The sequence below is a fragment of the Daktulosphaira vitifoliae genome, unplaced genomic scaffold, assembly GCF_025091365.1.
Source record: "Daktulosphaira vitifoliae isolate Bord-2020 unplaced genomic scaffold, ASM2509136v1 Scaffold_5, whole genome shotgun sequence".
NCBI classification, from domain to species: domain Eukaryota; kingdom Metazoa; phylum Arthropoda; class Insecta; order Hemiptera; family Phylloxeridae; genus Daktulosphaira; species Daktulosphaira vitifoliae.
The window spans coordinates 15,321,318-15,341,593 of NW_026099576.1; the positions used below are offsets into that span (position 1 = coordinate 15,321,318).

General features: G+C 25.7%; 3 protein-coding genes across 6 annotated transcripts in view; 1 reads left to right on the top strand and 2 right to left on the bottom strand.

The window, feature by feature from the left end:
- Window positions 1-1,445: 1,445 nt before the first annotated feature.
- Window positions 1,446-10,335, top strand: LOC126907712 (deoxynucleoside triphosphate triphosphohydrolase SAMHD1). Of its 3 annotated transcripts, none has more exons than XM_050689204.1 (9): window positions 1,446-2,009; window positions 2,101-2,281; window positions 2,505-2,672; window positions 2,741-3,009; window positions 4,625-4,687; window positions 5,254-5,428; window positions 6,332-6,567; window positions 6,631-6,749; window positions 9,930-10,335. In XM_050689204.1, the coding sequence occupies exons 1-8, from the start codon at window positions 1,825-1,827 to the stop codon at window positions 6,746-6,748; spliced, it is 1,395 nt and encodes a 464-aa protein (XP_050545161.1). In that variant the 5' UTR covers window positions 1,446-1,824; the 3' UTR covers window position 6,749; window positions 9,930-10,335. The 3 variants fall into 3 exon arrangements, with proteins under 3 accessions (XP_050545161.1, XP_050545160.1, XP_050545163.1); XM_050689203.1 differs by lacking the exon at window positions 9,930-10,335 and adding an exon at window positions 7,842-8,035; XM_050689206.1 differs by lacking the exon at window positions 9,930-10,335 and adding an exon at window positions 6,880-6,898.
- LOC126907714 (COP9 signalosome complex subunit 8-like) lies at window positions 8,824-9,600 on the bottom strand. The gene is made up of 2 exons (XM_050689209.1): window positions 9,438-9,600; window positions 8,824-9,368 (listed from the first exon to the last, which is right to left on the bottom strand). The coding sequence occupies exons 1-2, from the start codon at window positions 9,461-9,463 to the stop codon at window positions 8,837-8,839; spliced, it is 558 nt and encodes a 185-aa protein (XP_050545166.1). The 5' UTR covers window positions 9,464-9,600; the 3' UTR covers window positions 8,824-8,836.
- A 591-nt stretch (window positions 10,336-10,926) lies between the features above and the next one.
- LOC126907713 (uncharacterized) overlaps window positions 10,927-20,276 on the bottom strand; it is an 18,335-nt gene continuing 8,985 nt past the window's right edge. The window contains exons 5-6 of one of the 2 annotated variants that reach the window (XM_050689207.1): window positions 12,170-12,331; window positions 10,927-11,516 (exon numbers count right to left, since the gene is read on the bottom strand). In XM_050689207.1, the coding sequence (XP_050545164.1) occupies window positions 11,219-11,516; window positions 12,170-12,331 (460 nt within the window). In that variant the 3' untranslated portion in view covers window positions 10,927-11,218. The remainder of the gene's footprint in view (window positions 11,517-12,169; window positions 12,332-20,276) is intronic. The other variant, XM_050689208.1, reaches the window with a different exon arrangement.

Genomic DNA, 20,276 nt, shown 5'->3' on the forward strand with positions numbered 1-20,276 from the left:
GTAATTATTTCTCAGGGCTTTAAAATTTGTTAGTGGTGGTACACATTTACTTAATAATTATAACATTTTAGTTATATAGCCTATCATATTAGGTAAATTGAACGTGCGTTTTTATTTAATTATGATTTTATGATTTTTTGCACACATAAAATACATAACTTAATATTAAAATAATAAATTTAATTATTTTAAGGTTATTCTAATTGAGTGTCTAAAACAAACTGATTTATGAGTTCGATTGATAGCGAGTGTATAAGTAAGAATAAATGTTAACAATTTATAAAAGATATCTAATTACTAACTAGGGTCTGGATTTTAATAATTTATTTTTACGTTAGACAATTTTCATTCAAGTACGAAATTCTATTAATAAAATGAATTTCGGACTTTATTTTATCTTCACGGTGAAAATAGCTAGTGAATGCTATTTTTGTGTGAAAATTCTCTATTTTGTATTTTACATTTTAAACTTTATTATGCTATAACTTTATGAAAAAAGTATGGATCAATTCAATATTTTCATGAGAAGTAGCATTTATATACATCTTTCATTCGACATACTGTTTTTTTAAATTTGACCATTTCCCTATATACGAGGGGGGTTCAAATCTAAAAAATGCTTATAGAAAGTAGAACTATTTCCTTTAAATTCGTATAAACATGAGTTTTATAAACAGTAAAATGCATATTGAGAATGCTAATTAAGAAAATACTTAGTGGACAACTTTCATTTTAACCAATACTTCGGAAACCATCAGTATTTTTATATTTAACCCATCAACGCCGAGAATTATTTTTTTTCAAACTTTCTATTTTTTTTACTAAAAACAGATTAATATACAACACAAAATAAAAAAAAATTATTTTTAAATTTTTTGAAAATACGATTTCTGAGATATTGAGTGTCACCATATGGGTACACTCGGCTTTTACCTATTAAATTATTATTCTAAGAACGCGCGATAAAAATAGCAATACGAATGTCACCATATGGGGACGCCAGGTGTTGATGGGTTAAGTGGGAAGAAGAAATCTCCTAAGAAATACCTACTGATGATAAAAAAGTATAAAGTTATAGTCTAAAATTACTAGTTACTAATGAGAATACAATATTTGATTTAATATATTTATATAATTCCCGATTCAAATAAATTATGTAATAAAAATTATAACACATAAGATTTTTTACAAGAAAAAATACTGTGTTGATTTTTGAATTATTGTTCTAATTTTTTAAGAATAAAATATTGAATTGATATAGTACCCAAATATATTTTTGGCGTATATAATACTTAGTAATTTTTTTATTAAATATTTTTGTCTGAAATCTAAAGCAAAAATAAAACCTAGATAAATTAATTATTATCATATCTCTATAATCACATAATCATTATCAAGGTTTCTTATCAAATTATCATAATTTATGTATGTTTTGACTCCAATTTTAAATACAATCTCTATAGCCTCCACAAAAAAATTGTAATTCCGAATAGTTCATGTAGGACGCTTGTATGTATATAAGTATAATAAACTATGTGGACCTCATTCTAAATTTCAGTCTCCATAGCTACTTATAACTTTTAGATGTCTCCTTATTCTCATAATTAGCATTAGCATTACCATTTAAATACATTTTTACAGAATAGTAATTTTGCCGACGATAGTTACATAATTATTTCCGAGAGACAATCAGTTCAAAGAATTAAATTTAGAAGAATTATCATTTGTTTTATTGGTTTAGAAGAGTTTGGGTATATTTCCATGTACTATAAAATACTGTTCGTTAACAATACTCAAAGTTAGCTGCAAAGTAATTTAAATACAATGGAGATAATTGGCTTTGAAAAAGTATTTAATGATAATATACACGGACACATAATTCTCCATCCATTATGTGTTGCTATCATTGATACTCCAGAATTCCAACGTTTACGAAATATAAAACAATTGGGAACTACATATCTAGTTTATCCATGTGCAAGCATTAATCGATTTGAACACTCATTAGGGTAGTTATTTTCTGCATATAATTATTTATTTTTAACCCTCATTAAGTTGTTATTATATAGTAAAACTAATTAATTTAAATTTATTTCAAAGGGTTTGTCATTTAGCTGGTGAAATGTTAAATGCTTTATGTAAAAACTGTAATAATGAAATTTTTGTAACAGAAGAAGAAATATTATGTGTTAAATTAGCTGGTCTTTGTCATGATATAGGCCATGGACCTTTTTCTCATACTTGGGAAAGGTTTTTAACTACTGCTGGAATAAATTGGAAGGTATATAATTTAAGTTTAAACTAAACAAAATTATATTAGTATAAATTTTATTTAATCATAATAAAAATTTTGGATAATAATTTAAATTAATTTATAAATGTTATCAATATTTAAAAATTTAATTTAATTAAATTTACCAATTTGTTGATTGTAATGTATACAAATTTCAAGACTTAAGGTAAAGTGTTAAAAAACTGATCATTTTTATTTCTATATTATATAGCATGAAGAATGTTCAATTCAAATGCTTAAGTATATAATCCAAAAGTATGATTTAATGAAAGAGTTTAAACGATATGGTCTCGACGAATCATATCATATAGAATTAATATGTGAATTTATTCGTGGATATGGTAAAATTTTACCTAGTGAAAAATATTTTTTATATCAAGTAAAAAAAATTATAAATTTAACAAATTTTGATTTATAGTATGTTGTTAAATATATATCCTTTTGTAGATCATATCGAACAAAGACAATGGTATTGATGTTGACAAATGGGATTATTTTTTACGAGATGGCAAATCGTTAAATTTAAGTATATCATTTGATTACAAAAGATTAATACAGTTTTCTATGGTTGTCGTTGATCCTAACTCTAATCCATCCAAAAAAGTAATCGCTTTTAGAAATAAGGAAGCTAGAAATATCTATGACATGTATAGAGTAAGATCTGATTTACATTTGAGAGCCTATCAACATAGGGCAGTTCAAAATACTGAAATTATGTTAGTAAAATTTATATATAAATAATAAAATTATTGATATGCAGTGATTCATTAACAAAACTCATTATTGTTATGGACAGATTATTCATCATTCACCAACATTAACAATTAACAACTACTAGTACCTGATCAGCACAATCGACCCTACAACTCAACTATGAGTATGCGACGTATGGGTGTAAATAAACCGATTACACACTTTTCTTAAGTTAATTAAAAACATAACACAGGCAGTCGACATTTTTTCACGCTTTCAGTAACTTACCTTTATTGATCTGATATCTTAACTCTAACAGTATTATTGTGGTTATTAAATTAAATACTATTATTGTTTACTTAATATTATTATTATTGTTGTTATTATTTCGGGTTGTGTACACTCGCCGCCATCGCTCACTTAACTTGGATACCACCAACATCTCTAGAGATCCAGTCAGGTTATATTTATATAATATTATATAGAAATAAATGCTTGTTATCGTTGTTAGTTGAGAATCTATATTTGGTCACAAAACCGCTAACTGCCCTTAGAATATAGATTATGAATCTTAATGGGAATAAATTATATAGGGCCAGCGTTACCCCTAGGTACAGCTTAGAGAACTGTTAGAACCCTAGTGGGAAAGCACGTTGCAGTCTGGTGGAGGCGCCAGGTACTCATAGTTGAGCTGTAGGGTCGTTTGTGCTGATCAGGCACTAATATAGTTGTTAATTGTTAATGTTGGTGATGGACGAATAAGTTGTTCGTAACAACATCATGAATGAGTAAAAATCACTAAATAGTTACTAATTATTAGTAACTCACATATTTTTATAATCCATAAAATTATTAAATTTTATTGTTTGCACCTCCACACAGGACTATCCTAAGACCAATGCAAGTGGGGTCTACGCCTTGGATTATTTGTTTGGAACCCATGCTCACTCACTTAAAATATCTTATGTTTTCTTTGATTACAAAAATTTACATATATTTCAAATTTAATTCAAATTTTTATTTGATAATTACTAGTTAAATAAAATCAATGAAGAAATACTTATACTGTATAAACTATGACAATATAAGTGAATGGTCTTCAATATTTATTAAATAGAATGTATACTATAATTTAGGTGAGGTACTAGTAAAAGTTGTAGATGAAAAGATACTTTATGTTTATCTACATTATGAAATGAGAGAGTTTACTGAGTTATGGGAGTGAAATGATCTTTGTGCAAAACATCAAATCTTTTCTAGGCTCGTTATTAGAGTTATGTTTTGATCTCTGCAAATTTTAGGGTTAGCCCAGTCTCCATATCTTTCAAAATATAAAACATATAAGGTAGCTTATTCTTCTTCATTTATTGATCAGAATATATGTGGAAAATCTTAAAAGTTTTGCTGTCTTTTTAATAATTAATCTCTCTAATAAATAACCTAATGCTCATGAAAAAAAAAACAGGAAAATCTATAAAGTTCACTAGAATGGTATCTAACCTGATATCTTGGCACCAAAGTGCAAGATGATATTTTGCAAACTGAACCATACAGGCCACTTGATGTATTTAAAAAGAACTTGTTTTTAACCTTAAATTTTCAAAGTATAAAAATTAATTCAATTTTTATTTTATTAAGGTTGATTGATATACTTTTAAAAGCTGAAAAATGTTGTACTGTGCAAACCCCATGTGGTACAAAGTAAGTTATTAACTAAACATTACTGCTCAATACTATGTAGTACTATATTATTTTTTACCAACTGAATTTTTTTTTATATTATAACAATTTAAATATGACATGAAATGTCATAACTTTCTAGAGGAAGATTTCCCCTAGAAGAGGGGAACTCTTGGTTATTACACTGAAAAATGTTGACTCTAACAGTTAGATGTGGGAGGATTACTATAATAATTGAGAATACGATAAGCTGTACACCCTATCATGATGTATTTTATTGAATCACGATACAATAAAGATGCTGTATATAAGGGATGATAGCAGAAAAATGTTTTTTTATTGTATAAAGCATCTCAACAAAGAACTATTATTTAAAAAAAAATAAAATAGTGATCAGCTCTCTGATATATACTAATTTTTTATTATGTGTAAAACCATTAAAAAACTGCCAAAGAAGTTCAATTTTAAGTATAAAATTAGCTGTGTGTGATGATTTGTAAATAATTTATGAATAACTTCTAAATTATCTGTAAATTTACTATTATTAAGAAAATTTTAGACAAACTTTTTTAAAATTTATTGTGCAGGTATTCTTTGACTGAAGCTCATACAAATATTGATGCCATGTCACGACTTACAGATCATATTCTCTATGATATTCAGTATAGTGTTGACCCTAATTTAGAAGAAGCACGAAGTTTACTTAATAGATTACTAACTAGACATTTATATAAATTTGTGGGGTCTTACAATTTAAATTTTGTAAGTAAATATGTTTGTATAAAATATACATTATTTAATATTTCTATTATTAAAACATTATTTAAGTAACAAATTTATGACAGTCCTTAAGAAGTAAGAGTAGAATCTAAAATAGTATTAAGTTTTGTTGTATCTTTAATGATAAAAGTAGTAATTAGTTGTACCTTAACCATTAACTGGTAATCAATTTATAGTTGTAATAATTATTATACAGATCTAATAGTAAGTACACTTCAGATTGGTTTATGTGCATTAAAAATGCGCTACATACATACTGTATGTATAAAAATGATTATAACTCAATAAGTACTTATCCTTAAGTTGTTATCGACCCATCAAAACTTTTTGGAAAAAAAATCTAAAAACTAAAATTTTTAAATTTTAAACAAATTTTTTATTTTTTTATTATTAAAAGGAAATATTAAAAAATATTATTTTAATGTAATATAAAATTACATAAATTATTTTAAAAAAATAAATAACACAAAATATTTGCTGATTCAAAAGTTATTTATCAACACATCAGACCATTTTTATAATAATTATTACAGCTATACCAGTTGATGGTTAAATTACAACTAATTATTAATATCATCATTCAATATACAATGAAACTCTTAAAACTATTTTAGATCCTACACTTACTTAAATAATAAAAAATATGATTTTCATGAAGTTCAAAACCATAAAAATAATTTTTTTTTTAAATAACACAAAATATTTTCTGGATATAAAATTATTAGGCTTGTTTGTTAAAACATCAACCAATCTGTATGTCAATAACTTAATATTTTTATGATTTAAGTATTTATCATCAATAACAAATTAAGTCTCATCATGATTAAATATTTTAATAACACATTTTGGTGGAAAAATCAGTATTAAAATATAAAATACTAATAGGTTAATCCAAGTATCTGTGATAATGTTATTGATGTTGAGAAATTAAAAATTAATCTCAAAGAACAACTTGAAAAGGCATTTGAAGTACAATTTGGTATAGCAGCTACATGGTTAAATTGTGGCGCACCTGTAACAGATCCATTAAGAAATGTGATATTTTTTAAAAAACCTACTTGTGGAAGTAAAATTATTCACCTGGACAATACACCATATTACTCATTATATCCTTTACAGAAGTAATGAATTCTATGATTTTTCTGAAAATATATGTCAATTTCTATTCTCTACAATATTTTTAGATTGGAATTTTTTAAACGAGAAATTACTGTTTTTTGTAAAATGTTAAAAGTTAATAATGAAAATTTAGAAAAATTTGATGCTTTCAGTAAACGTTATTTGGAAAATTTTAAGCCTTGAAGTAAGTTAAGTAATGATTGTTTTTTTTTGGAATATAATTTTATCATAATTTTTTTTTCATATACTCTTCAGTATACAGTATTTAGTGTATACTGTTAAGATCAAATACTAAATTACTTTCATATATTTAGTGTATATCTTTGGATCTAAGCAAATGGTTGGATTGAGTATCAGTAAATTTTTTATGAAACTTATAACTTTTATTCAGAACTTTAAATTGGTTAAATCCGATTTTTTTTTATGGTTTTTTATCTGTATCCGAAATAAAAATTACATGAAGACCGGTTTATAAAATCATAACATATACCGGTCATGTTTTTAAACAGGTTTTAAAACTCTCAATTAAAATGACCTAATTTAAAACTGAAATTGAATGATTTCAACTTCTTATAAAATATATTAGTTCCAAAGTTGAAACTATTTTTTTGAAAACCAATTATTTCTATACAAAACCAAAACCTCATAAGACCTAAATCTGTTTTCTAAAATCAAAACCATAAACAAATCGAAGAGTTTGAATGCCTATTTTTAATTGCATATTTTAATATGAGTAGTGTTTTATATTCTTTGAAAACTTTTTATGTAATTAAAAAAATATTCTTAATAAAATATGTACACATTAAACAAAATATTTAAATACTTTTTTGAAAATTACTGTAATTGACCTTAGCTCCTTTTTTGAAAATCAAATAATATTTACAATAATAGAAAAAGGTACTTTTGCTACCTTTTATCACTAAAGCTTTACTGAATCGGATAGGTTTAAATTATTAATTAATAGAGAATATGTAAAATTATTTGCAATAAATTCAATCTGAGTTATAATGAATGATTTTTTAAGAGTATAAGTCCCTTTTATTCTCCTTAAAATATGTAAGAGTCATTGCTGCCCCAAACTACATCGCTGTGCAACTTATACTACAGAGACTAAAAATATATAAAATATGTTATGTCTTTAATGTTTATGTGTGAAGTAACACATTAAAAATAAATTTAATGATTTTGTATTAAAATATGAAACTTAATTTAATGTGAGTATTTTGTATTGCGTTAAAATTTTTTAATACAACGTACTGTTTCTGTATGTTTTCAGCTTAACTAATTGACTCAAATTTTGCTCAAATGATATGTTATTACAATAGTATTAGTTGTTATATTTATTTTTATCTTCATTCAAAGGACTTTAAACTTTATTATATATAAAATTATTTTTTTTTATCTATAGGCTTTAATGTTTTATTTACTATTAAACTGTTTTATAAATGATGATGCTAGTCTTAAATTTGGTGCATATTATTTAATTTATTTGTAAAATATATTGCATCTTTATTTTTGTTCTATATCCAAATATTGGTTTATTTATTTAAAATACATTTTTATTTTATCCAGCTGTCCTTAATCTTATGTTTATATTTTTATATCTATTAACCGTATAAATATTTAAAATATTAAAATTATGTTACAGTAAACTGTTTTATTATTTTAGTTTGAACTGTTTACAGATTTCTTAATCATGTCATAGATTTCTTTTTGTATCTAAATGAAGACATTATTCTTAAAATTTGAAAAAATATTTTTAATTATAAAAAAGGGGATTTTCTCTCAATATTTTGATAAAATGGGAAAATCACGTAAAGTGAAATTTAGGAGACATTGTGGGGAATATATGCTCTATATTGTTTTTCATATATAAATTGATGGTCTTAAATACATCACAATGTTTTTTTTAAATTATTATTTTCAATCAATTATTAGATGATATAAATGCTAAAAAATGATTGTGCTTTACCACACATGACAAATTTATCAATGAAACAATATGAATATAATAAAAAAAATTTTTTTTTTAATTGTATACTCAAGTTTTATAAAAGTTTATTTACTTATTTTTTAACATACAATTTTAAGGAAAATTAAATAACACTTTGTTATTATTATTACTTATAATTGATGTGTTATATAGAAATAACTAAATATTTTTATATAATAATAATACATTTTTGTGAAAAAGTAATAATTCATCTCACAAATTCGTTCAGATTATAAAATCTGGGTTTCATTTATTTATTAATAGATATAAACAAAATCTTAATTTTCAATATATGATGTAAATGATGATAAAGTAATTAATCTATCTAAAACTTCATGACTACCACTTAATCCTAATTCAGGTTCACTTATGGCTATTGGAATAACATATCCATTTTCACAGGTCCATCCTTCACTGTCTACAATTTTTTCTGCTTGATTTTTATCTACTCCCATAAATAATTGAAACTTATCCAACGGAATATTTTCATAGTGTGTACTTATAAATTTTAAAGTGTCTTGTTGTAAACGACTCTTAAGAGCACTCATAATTGGTTCTAAATCATCTGACCATTTATAATTTATTAACTCATTGGCATGAGTGTATTGTTTGGTCCATAATGCTTTGCCAATTAACCATACCTTTTGCAATTCTGGTGTACTTTTGATATGTTCTGGTATACGACGCCATAGAAATTTTGCTGAACATAATTCATTGGTTAGCAAATAAGAAGAAAATAATTTAACATATTTTTCAGGACTTAAAATATATTCACTTATTTCATTTGTTTCCAATTCTTCGATCGTAAAACTACAAAAAAAAAATCAAAATTCTTTAGAATAAATAAATAAATGTATGTTAAACAGTTAAAACACATACCCGACATCAAGGGGTTCTGTAATCATTTCTAAAATAATATAAAGATAATAGTTTGCTTTAATTAATACTTATGAATATAAAGAAAAATAACTCAATATTTATAAATTAAAATTATAAAATATTAAGTTCAACAATAAAATGAAAATATTTATTATCAATTAATTGTTTAAAAAAAAAGATAAGGTCGTCAAACTTCGTTTTTATCACTGTTTCACTTATTGTGTGATAAACGTTTCAGATATTCTTCGCAAAATTGCTGTTTTTCAGGGAATTTGTGATCATATACGGATAAGTATAAAAAATATACTTTTATAACTTCAAATTTCCCTAAAAATAGTGCATTTGCAGAGAACATTTAAAATATTTTTGATTCAATAAGCGACATATTGTGTGAGTTTAAAGGGAATAGAATACACTGATATTATCTTCTAAGACCATTATAATAATGATGAGTTTTACATCCTTCTATTTCTCGAACTTCACATGTTACAGAAGATGAGGTGATCCCCTTTCACATGTTAGGGAGTCAAAGATAATTCATAGCTAGACCAATGATGGACAGGACGTGTACAATATCACCACATACCAGACACCACAAGAAAAATCAGCACACTGGGATCGAACTTAAGACCCCCTGCGCAGAAATATACGTTTCTACCCACTAGTCCAGGCCGACTTCTTTAAAGCTGATATAACATACTATAAATAAAAAATATAAAGTGTCCAGTCATTATGTGCAAATTGTTGCCGTAGTTAAAAAACATGCTACTATAGTATTAAAATGCCAGATTTTATATTTTGTTTTCAACAGTATTTGCCTATCTATAACTTTTTAAATAATGTATGGATTTATACAAAAAAATTATTTAATAAGTATTTATTTTTATATACCCGTTCATTTGACATACTTTTTTTTTTAATTCTGACCAATTCTCTTTATATCGGGAAAGTAAAAATTTGAAACAAATATAAAAAGTAGACATTTACATATATTGATATGTATGTTTTTTTGTCTGACCATGAAAATTCTCATTTCTTGCTGCTTTAATTTTTAAATTCAATACGCCAAAAGAACCTGATTTTAATCGAGTTGAAATTTGAAAAAAATCCTTAGTTTTTAAAAATTTAAATTGCTATACTTTTGAAATTCTGATCCTGATGAAATTTTAACAGAATAAACTAAATACAATAAGCTTTCTTTTAGTATGCTTTCTATAAAAATACAATAAAAAACCTTAGTAATTTAAGGGTTTAAAAGAGAAGATAATAAAATTAATCATTTTTACAATAAAATTACTTATATTTGAGTGAAATTCTTAAACAAAAAAATGGTAAAATTACTAATCATATTAAAATTTAATAGGTATGCTTCAAAGCATTTTTTATGATAGTCAGATATAATCTATATTTGTCTCATATATGCATATATTGTACTGTGAGTTTTTTATTTATAACAATAAAAGAAAAATAGTTACAAGTTAGATGAAATTAAATTCTTTTGAAGTTTCAACAGATGGATAGTTTTATTATAACTATATTTTAAATAAATTTTATTTAAAGGTTTTTCATGTATATATATATATTAGAACAAATAAATTACATATTTTATATTTATACTAGCTATTATTTCTGATATCTTAACCTTTACAAATATTTTGTAGAGATAATTATATAAATATAAAGTATTATGATATTGGTCTTTATAATAAGAAATCAATGGAAGTTCTAACAAATAAATTCCTAATGGTAATTAATAATCTATTGATAAAGAAAATATTCAATTAACTACTACTACTACTATCCGTCCTAGTTGTATTAGATGATTTTTCTGCTAAGTATTTTTTGAATTCTCCTGCGATATCTGATTCATTACAATTTTCTATTATTTTTTGATATCTTCTTCCGTCTGATCTATTAATAAATGGTTGGGGTAAAATTCCATCATTTCTTAAACTATTAATAACATCGTCAACATCATCTAATGACCTTTCAATAGCTAATTTAGTTGGGTTTTTATCAACGGGTCCTTTTAAATCAATAGGTGGTAACAATGATTGACCTAATTTTTTATGAAAACTTCTGTAAAAAAAAAAATAATTACATTAAATAGGAAAAATATTTAGCTATTGTGATAAACAGACTAAAACTTTTGAAAATATTGTGCTATATAAGCATCTCTGTTTTTACATTACTAATTACTTATTTAGATTATTTTACATGAAATTTGAATAACTACAAAATAAGTGCCACACAAATATTATTTATGTAAAAAAAAATTGAGGTAGAGGTGTAAGTAACACTACAGGCATTATACCTAGAGCCTATGGAAAATAGAAATCCTAAAAATTAATTTTGATAAACTTTTTTTTCTTTGCTCTACCCATTTCAGTCCTTTTTTGAATATTAAAACATATCCGACACCCCTCAAATATGAAAATATTATAGAATAATATGACACAATTTTAGTTAATTTAATAAAATATAAACATATTCTTTAAAATATAAAAGTTAGATAAAAAAAAAAAAAAAATTAATGGCAATATTACTAAATCTAATTAGGTACACTATTTTTTAATTTATACATATTAAAATGAAAATAGAATACTCAAATTAAAATTAATTGTTACTTATACAAAAATTGATATTGTCAAATCTTACATTTACATAAATTTTACATTTTTTATAGGTATCATGAGTACATAGTACAATTAAATTAAATCAAATCTACTTACGCACGAAATTTATCTTCTTGATAAAATATGTTTTGTATTTCATAATTTAATGGTGATTTAGCATAATGTGGTTCTGAATCAGGTGGAAAAGCTCTGTATACATCATACCACAAAGGACGATCTTCCAATTTCATTGCTCCTGATTTAATTAAACCATTAACTCTAAATTTGTAAAAAAATAATTTTTAATTAATATAAAAGTATAAATATTTCTTAAATATCCAGGTAGGTAATAACTATAATAAATTAGGCATATCAGGCGTAACCACAGGGATAAAAATTGATTTCGAGATAGTTTAATCAAAAGTTTAAAAATTAATATATTTAAAAAGTAAGGATAAGATGTTTAAGTTAATAACACCATATTCACTAATTGTGCTTTACCATGATAACATAAAAATTTCATTGATAACTTTTTTTTAAATAAAAACTATACAGAACATATACAACTAAATAATTAGTATATATTGCCTGCCTATAAACTGTTACCATTCAAATTAAAATAATAAGATTTATGTTGAAGTAGTAATAGTTAAACTACTACTAGAAAAAATGTTTTAATATACTTTTTATTTCAGTTTTTACGTTTTACTAAATTTAAACTTATTTCTATACTTTAATGATTCAAAAGTGAAATATATATATAATCCGAATGTATAAATATATTTTAAATCATAACCCATTTGAATCTAATTATGATTGAAGAACCTTAATTATTTATTTTAATAATTATAAAAGTATAATACCTTGTAAATATTGTACCAAGTTTTTCTAACCTACTACCAGCCATTTTATGAGAAATTCACTGAGTAAACGGAACCAAAATAAGCAAAATTTTACTCTGAATAAAAATTATTTACCAAAAAGTAAATGAAGTACTCTCATCACATTCATGTAACACATTGACTTATAATCGGTACCACTATTTTTTGTTATCATCAATCCGGTTCAAAAAATATTCGTTCTTATCACATTAACATATATTCATAGGTGCAACGGGGGCTAAGACGTTTAGCTACCCAAAATTAAGGAAATTGTTTATATAAAAATATATTGTTATATAAAAAAAGGTGAAAGAAAAATAAATTTAGCTTACAAAATTTATTTTCTAGTTTTGCCTATGCTATATTATCATGTGAATATATCTATGATTCTGAAGGTATAAATTATAGTATTAATATCATAGACTTTATTATAATTGTATACAAGTATAAAATCAATGATTATTATATTATATTTACTTTAATCAATAATGACATAAAATATGTATTTTTGTCCCGTTGTCTTTAGCATGGATCTATGGCCACCACATTTTTAAGCTTTCACAAAACTGATTACTTGATAATCATTTCAAAATAATCTTCAAGACCGGAATAAGAATGTAGCAAACGATCCGTGTTATATTTGAATTTTACCTAAATACAAAGTGATCCGTTTATTATAAACCAATAAATTACTCACAAAATAAGTCAATTAATCAAAAAAAGTTCTGGTTTTTCTTAGTTATATATATATATATATATATATTTCTTGATTATCCGACCTTATAACTTATAGGGGTGTCAACCAAGGATATCCGAAAAGCAACCAGGAGGTACTATTTTATCCTCTGGGATTTTTAGTGTTGCTAATAAAAAAAAAATTAAGCCTTCGCGGGACGCTATGTAAATTTGAAATATCGAAGCTATTTTGAATGTAATATGCATGAAAGAATATTTTTTTAATTGAAAACAAATATTCTCACATGAGAAGGCTGAATTCTTTTATTTAGTTACTTTTGAAATAGTAATATTCTATGTTGTCTTTTACGGTATTGATGTGACAATTGGTTGATGATTTTTACTAAAGTTATATGAATCTCATCTATATAGAATATAAAATATGACACATATTTGTAATTTTTTGGTTATGTCCTGCCATAAAGCGGAGAAAAAATTACTTTTACAATTTAAATTGGCTTAAAAAGCTTTTTATTTTCTATTAGGCGCAGCAGACTATTGCCGCAGAAGTGCCGAATTGATACGTACGACTCCCGTACAGATTCAAGTACAGGTCACAGATTTGAATTCCGCAAGACGAAGTGTTTTTTTGCATTATTACTTAATATTTTCAAAAGAATTTTATATAATTTTAAAATTAAGAAATCATACTTGAATTTTAATATGAAGTTTTATTTATTTTTTTTTTAATTTTTAATATAAAATAATCAGTTTCACCAATCTTCTTTTTTACAATTGTCTTATCCAAAAATAGATAAACTCGTTATTTAAAAATATTTCTAAAAATCCGCGAAGTTCAAATTTTTAAGCAAAAAATTCTCATTACACAAAATATATACGTACTTGTATACAATGAATAAGAGTACGTACATTATACACACATCAATGTACACCTTAATCATAGATGTATTTAATCTATGCCTTAATTATAAAAATATAATTAACTTATTCTTGATTTTAGTCACTAGATTGCAGTAACGCCGATGTCAAATTCTATATGAACTGCATGATAAAAAAAAATTTTTACCATAAAAATATACAGTTAAAATTATTAACCCAACCTATCCCTCCTAGCGAAATTTTAAAACGTGTCACGGCTTTTTCAACCTCCCTACCGCCTCTATCATCTATTATCATCTGACTAGTTATCACTGAATTATTAACACATTCTGATATCAATAAATGTCTAGAATTATTAAACTTTTATTATAAAACAATTATATATATCATGTGAAATAATAAAATTTAATTGAATAAGTATGAATAAGTATAAGTATAAGTTATTATTGAGCTATAAATGTTTTTAAACTAAATAAAAAACATAGTCTCTTAAATTATAATAAGAAAAATATTATAACTTAAAAATTAAATAACACAAAGTAATAAATACTGTACATTATAATTATATTAATTAAAAATCATTCTTTAGACATGGTTTTACCTTTTATTATATAAATACTTCAATAATCTAATTAAGGAACACAAGTTAAACTATTTAGAAATATTTGTATTACTTAGTGATATTGAAATTTATATTAGTTGAAGTATGTAAATTAATTTAGTCACCTTAAATGAGATACTTGGTGAATTTGATTTTCGAACATTATTTACAAGGTATGTTGATCTACTTGATTCATTTAGAGATTCAACCCATGGTTTAACATTATCAATGCCAAAATCACTTATTGAAAATAATGCTGTAAATTGCACATCGCTGATATTTTGTAATTTTAAAAATGTATAATTAGAATTAGTTGGCAGTATGCTCTAAAAATAATTATAAAAAAAATAACTGAACAATAAAATACTTATAATGTAACAATTTTATATTATGTATTTAGGTATTAAAAATTGGATTCATATATTTATATATTAATCAGGTTTTTTTAAAATACTTTTAATTACATAGATACCATAAAATAAAGAATTCTTATAGTAAATATTCTATTAATTACCAGAATGAACTCATTATTTTGGAATCCTTTAGAAACTTCAGTTTCTTTTAAACCTGTTGCAATTATCTAAAAATGTTTTATAATTTAATTATAAATTGCCTAGGAATTTACCTATTACATTGAAATAAGTACATTTTTTTCTTTATGTGAGTTCTTAAGTGCCTTAACATATTTTTTCTTTGGGTGAAATTTTGATGACATAGATCACATTTCACTGGTTTTGTGTTAACTATATTATTATTATTAGCTTTATCATAAACTTTATGTTTCTCCTTTACATGCCTTTTTAGAGTGTGGCAGTATTTAAATGTTGAGTTACATTCAATACATTTAAAAACCTTAAATTCAAGACAAATATATTAAAATTAAGTGATGCAATCCATTATATGTATAAAACTAGTTACACATATCATCAGATTGGAGAAATGGAGCTTATGATTTAAGTTAAAATTCATAAATTGTTAAGCAATTTATTACTTACATCTTTAGATGTTTCAGATGACATTATATTAATTTTAATTAAAATTATATTATTATTACTATTATTATATTATATTATTTATATAATAGTCTCAAATCTATAAATATAACAATACTAAATTTGTATACTTCAAATCTATAAATATAACAGTATTAAATATATATATAAATATAATGTTGGTTATATGGTGATAACTAGTCAGATGGTAATAGTAGTTAGAGGCGGTAGGGAGGTTGAAAGAGCAGTGACACGTTTTAAAATTTCGCTCCCTCCTATATGTTCGTTCCTTATCATATCTTTTTTAGATAGGATGCTCCACTCATCCATCTAAGCATTTTATCATTCATACTAGTAGAGTTCGTTTAAATTTGATAATTTTTTAACTTTCAAGAAATACAATTATTAATACCTTAATTTTTTCTACGGTAATATAGGTAATTATATTATTTAGATTGGCCACTTAATAGTCCACTTTATACAGGCTTACTTTTTGAACAACGTACCTTTCACAGTCTAAAAAAATTTTAATTTTGGCAAAAGTATAAAACGAATAATCTAATTAAATGTATAAAATAATAAATAAATTATATTTTTAAGTTTTAAAATATATGTTATTGATTATTTTACATAGCAGGAACTTATTATTTTAGAACACTTTTTTATGTACTCGTAATGTACACGAGTCTTGTGTGATTATCTTAAAACTATTGAATAAAAATTATTTATCTGTTTTAAATCCATCACCAGTGTCCAATAATAAAAATTTTACTATACTTAATCATAAGAAATTATAAATTAATAATGTGTAATATTTATACACAATATAATTTCATTTTATATAATGAGAAAAATCAACCCTTCTTTAAAAATATAATGAAATATTTCTAATAATAATTAGTTGTTAAAATATAATGATAACTATTAAAATATACAATTACAAAGACGTTATAACTGGTTACCATTTAGAGTATCGTTAAATTTAAGTGAAATTTATATTTAGTTATTTAAATAAATTAATAAATAGTTTAAAATTTATTTGTTGATAGAAATATGTATAAATCAACAAATCCAGATGATAAGTTTTTATTTGAGCTTAATTACGTAGTCTGAATATGGCAAAACTGACGGAAAGCGTAAATAGTAACATTGAAATTCCAAAGCAGTTTAAAAACAAACCTTCTTGTGTAAATAGTTTGTACTCCTGTTTTCTAAAAAAGAAAAGTATGCTAGTAAATTTTAGGCGGACGTACATATGAACTCAATTATTATTTTTAAATTATCTTAACATTAAAAAAGTCTAGTAGTGATATATGAGAGGTATTTCAATATAATAACTCTATATAACCACTTTCAGTAAGGTTATTTAACTTTTTTCTAATTATATATTTTTTTGAAATATCTCATATATTTTAGTAATAAAAAAGATATTACCGTAGGTTAACCTTAATTGGTATGACAATACCGCGGGATAGCCTGTTTCAACAGGCTGAGGGTAAATTTCACCAAATAAAATACTGTTCTGGGTTGATACATGAAACCTCGGAGTCTTCGTCTTCCTCGCCTTAATCCCAACTACTTGGGTCGGCCACCCTTATCCTAAACTTCCATTTTACACGATCTTCCACGTCATCTACGCTCACATCAGCTGTCCTCAAATCGCATTCAATAGCATCCCTCCATCTCTTTTTTTGGTCTTCCTCTACCTCTTCTTTCTTCAACATTCATTTCTATAACTGTTCTTACAGCTTCTGATTCTTCTCTCCTCATAACATGACCAAACCATCTAAGTCTATTTTCTCTCATCTTATCCACGATTGACGCTACACCTATACTCCCTCTTATTTTTTTTTTGTTTTTCAATCCGAAGATTGGTTTTTAACAAATGTTTTACAATAAATGGCTTCTCCATTTTTCTCTATCATTCGCCATAATTTTAAGCTCCCTGTAGGAAGTGACTCCTGCATCCTGCATTATTTCTCCTATTAACACTATATCGTCAGCAAACAACATGCACCACGGCACTTCTCCTTGTATTTCTCTAGTAATTTCATCCATCACTACAGAGAATAAGTAAGGGCTAATTAATGTACCTTTTCGGGATTCCTTTTTTCATTAATGCCCACTTTAAAACCTCTCTCGGTACTCTATCATACGCTTTCTCGAAATCTATAAATACAATACACAGCTTTTTCTTCTTTTCCCTAAACTTTTCTATTAGTTGCCTCACACAAAATACTGGCTCCATTGTTGACTTACCAGGCATAAATCCAAACTGGTTTTCAGATACCGATGTCTCATTTCTTATTCTCTTATCTATTACCTTTTCTCAAATTTTCATACTATGATTCATAAGCTTTATGCCTCTATAATTTCCACACTCCTGTATGTCTCCTTTACCTTTAAATATCGACACAACAATACTATTCTTCCATTCATTTGGAATTTTCCCTTCTAATAAGATTTTATTAAAAAGTTCCTTCAACCACCTTATGCCAACACCGCCTAATATTTTCCCTACTTCTACTAGCACTTCATCTGGTCCTACTGCTTTATTCTTTTTCATTGATTCCACAGCCTCCCATACCTCTTTCTCACTAATTAAATCTACCAGTCCCTCATTCCACGAGGGACTGGTCTCTAATGTCTCTTTTGATACTCCTCATTCAGTAATTTTTCAAAATACTCTCCACCTTTTTTTCACATCATCATCACTCGAGAGTACCTTAATATCAACACTTTCTATACACCTTATATAATGATAATCTTTAACCTTTTCTCTTTTATCTTTGCAAGTCTATAGATTTCTTTCTCACCTTCCTTTGTTACTAGCCTATCATACAACTCATCATACCTCTTAAACTTCGCCTTACTTACTGAACACTTGGCTTCTTTGCACAAGCGTTTATACTCCATCCAGTCTTCTCTCCTTTTGCTCTTCTGCCATACTTTGAACTGCTTTTTCTTACTTTCTATGATTTTTTGAACGTCCTCATCCCACTACCAGGTTTCCTTGTTTCCTAGCATTCTACTCCTACACTCACCAACAATCTCCTTTGCAGTATTCTTTACACAACTAGCAAATCTATTCCACACTTCATTTATGTCTCTCTCGACATTCCACACCGTCCTCTATTGTATCGTCTTAACAAACTCTTTTTCATTTTCCCTTTTAATTTCCACCACCGGATCTTCGATTTTTCCTAGTGTTCCTAATATTACACGAAACCTCAGAGTAAATTATTTATATAACAGATTGAAAATAAAAAATTGTATTTTGTTATTGATACCTGAAATACTCGAACTTTGTACAAACTAGGAGCGGATACGGATTTAGTTAAAGAAATAGAGAGATATTTCACATGAAGTGAGATGGGAATAGTTCTGAAACTATAAAAATATCAAAAATAACAATTTTTAATGAGAAGTATAAACAAAATTATTAATTAGAAATTGGTTTTCGCTTAATTAATAAATAATGATATAATTAAGAATAGGATTGGTCGATAACAATTTTTGTAGTATTTTGAATGTTATAGGCATGTATATATCTAGGCGAGAGGAAAAATACACCTAGTTATAAAAATATCAGCACCCATTTTTCACCTCCAATCATAACTTTAAATGCAACGTGTGGAATTCATAAGCCTTAAGAATGACTTCAATGCTCTCCCTTTTAAATATACAAACTAAGTGAAAGCAATGTTGCCAGATTGCTTATGAACTTATTTCTAAAACGCGGGACACGAAAGAACACAACTGAGTGAGTGTTCAAAAGTTACGTGCCTGGTCAAGCTCCACGTAGCTTTTAATCACCCACCCATCCCCTCTCATCGCATGGCCTACGGCAATCTTAGTCGTCGTGTCCGGCACTACCGGCACCTAAGTTAGTACGCACGTGGACGTGTAGTTAAGTCGTATCGATGAGTTTCCTAACTCGTTGGCCAGTAATCTGGCGTGTTTTTATTTGTTGTTGGTTGGATTGTATCGGCCTGTTTAGGCGATAGCCAACAGTTTCTCTCATCCGTTACGTGTTACAACGCGAGTACACAACGGAAATCAAGATCAGCGGAGTTAGACATTCCATACTTAAAAGGAAAATTAATTGGGAAGTGTTCGGCAGTCTTTCAACATCCAATTGCAGTGTAGTTGACTAATGGCTGGGTGATATTTTT

Excerpts from the sequence above, each read along its gene's own strand:
- LOC126907712 (XM_050689204.1), top strand. The coding sequence starts at position 1,825 with ATGGAGATAATTGGCTTTGAAAAAGTATTTAATGATAATATACACGGA. Across the intron at positions 2,282-2,504 it reads CTGCTGGAATAAATTGGAAG|CATGAAGAATGTTCAATTCA; the intron begins GTATATAATTTA and ends TATATTATATAG. Across the intron at positions 2,673-2,740 it reads AAAAATATTTTTTATATCAA|ATCATATCGAACAAAGACAA; the intron begins GTAAAAAAAATT and ends ATCCTTTTGTAG.
- LOC126907714 (XM_050689209.1), bottom strand. The coding sequence starts at position 9,463 with ATGATTACAGAACCCCTTGATGTCGG. Across the intron at positions 9,369-9,437 it reads ACAGAACCCCTTGATGTCGG|TTTTACGATCGAAGAATTGG; the intron begins GTATGTGTTTTA and ends TTTTTTTTGTAG.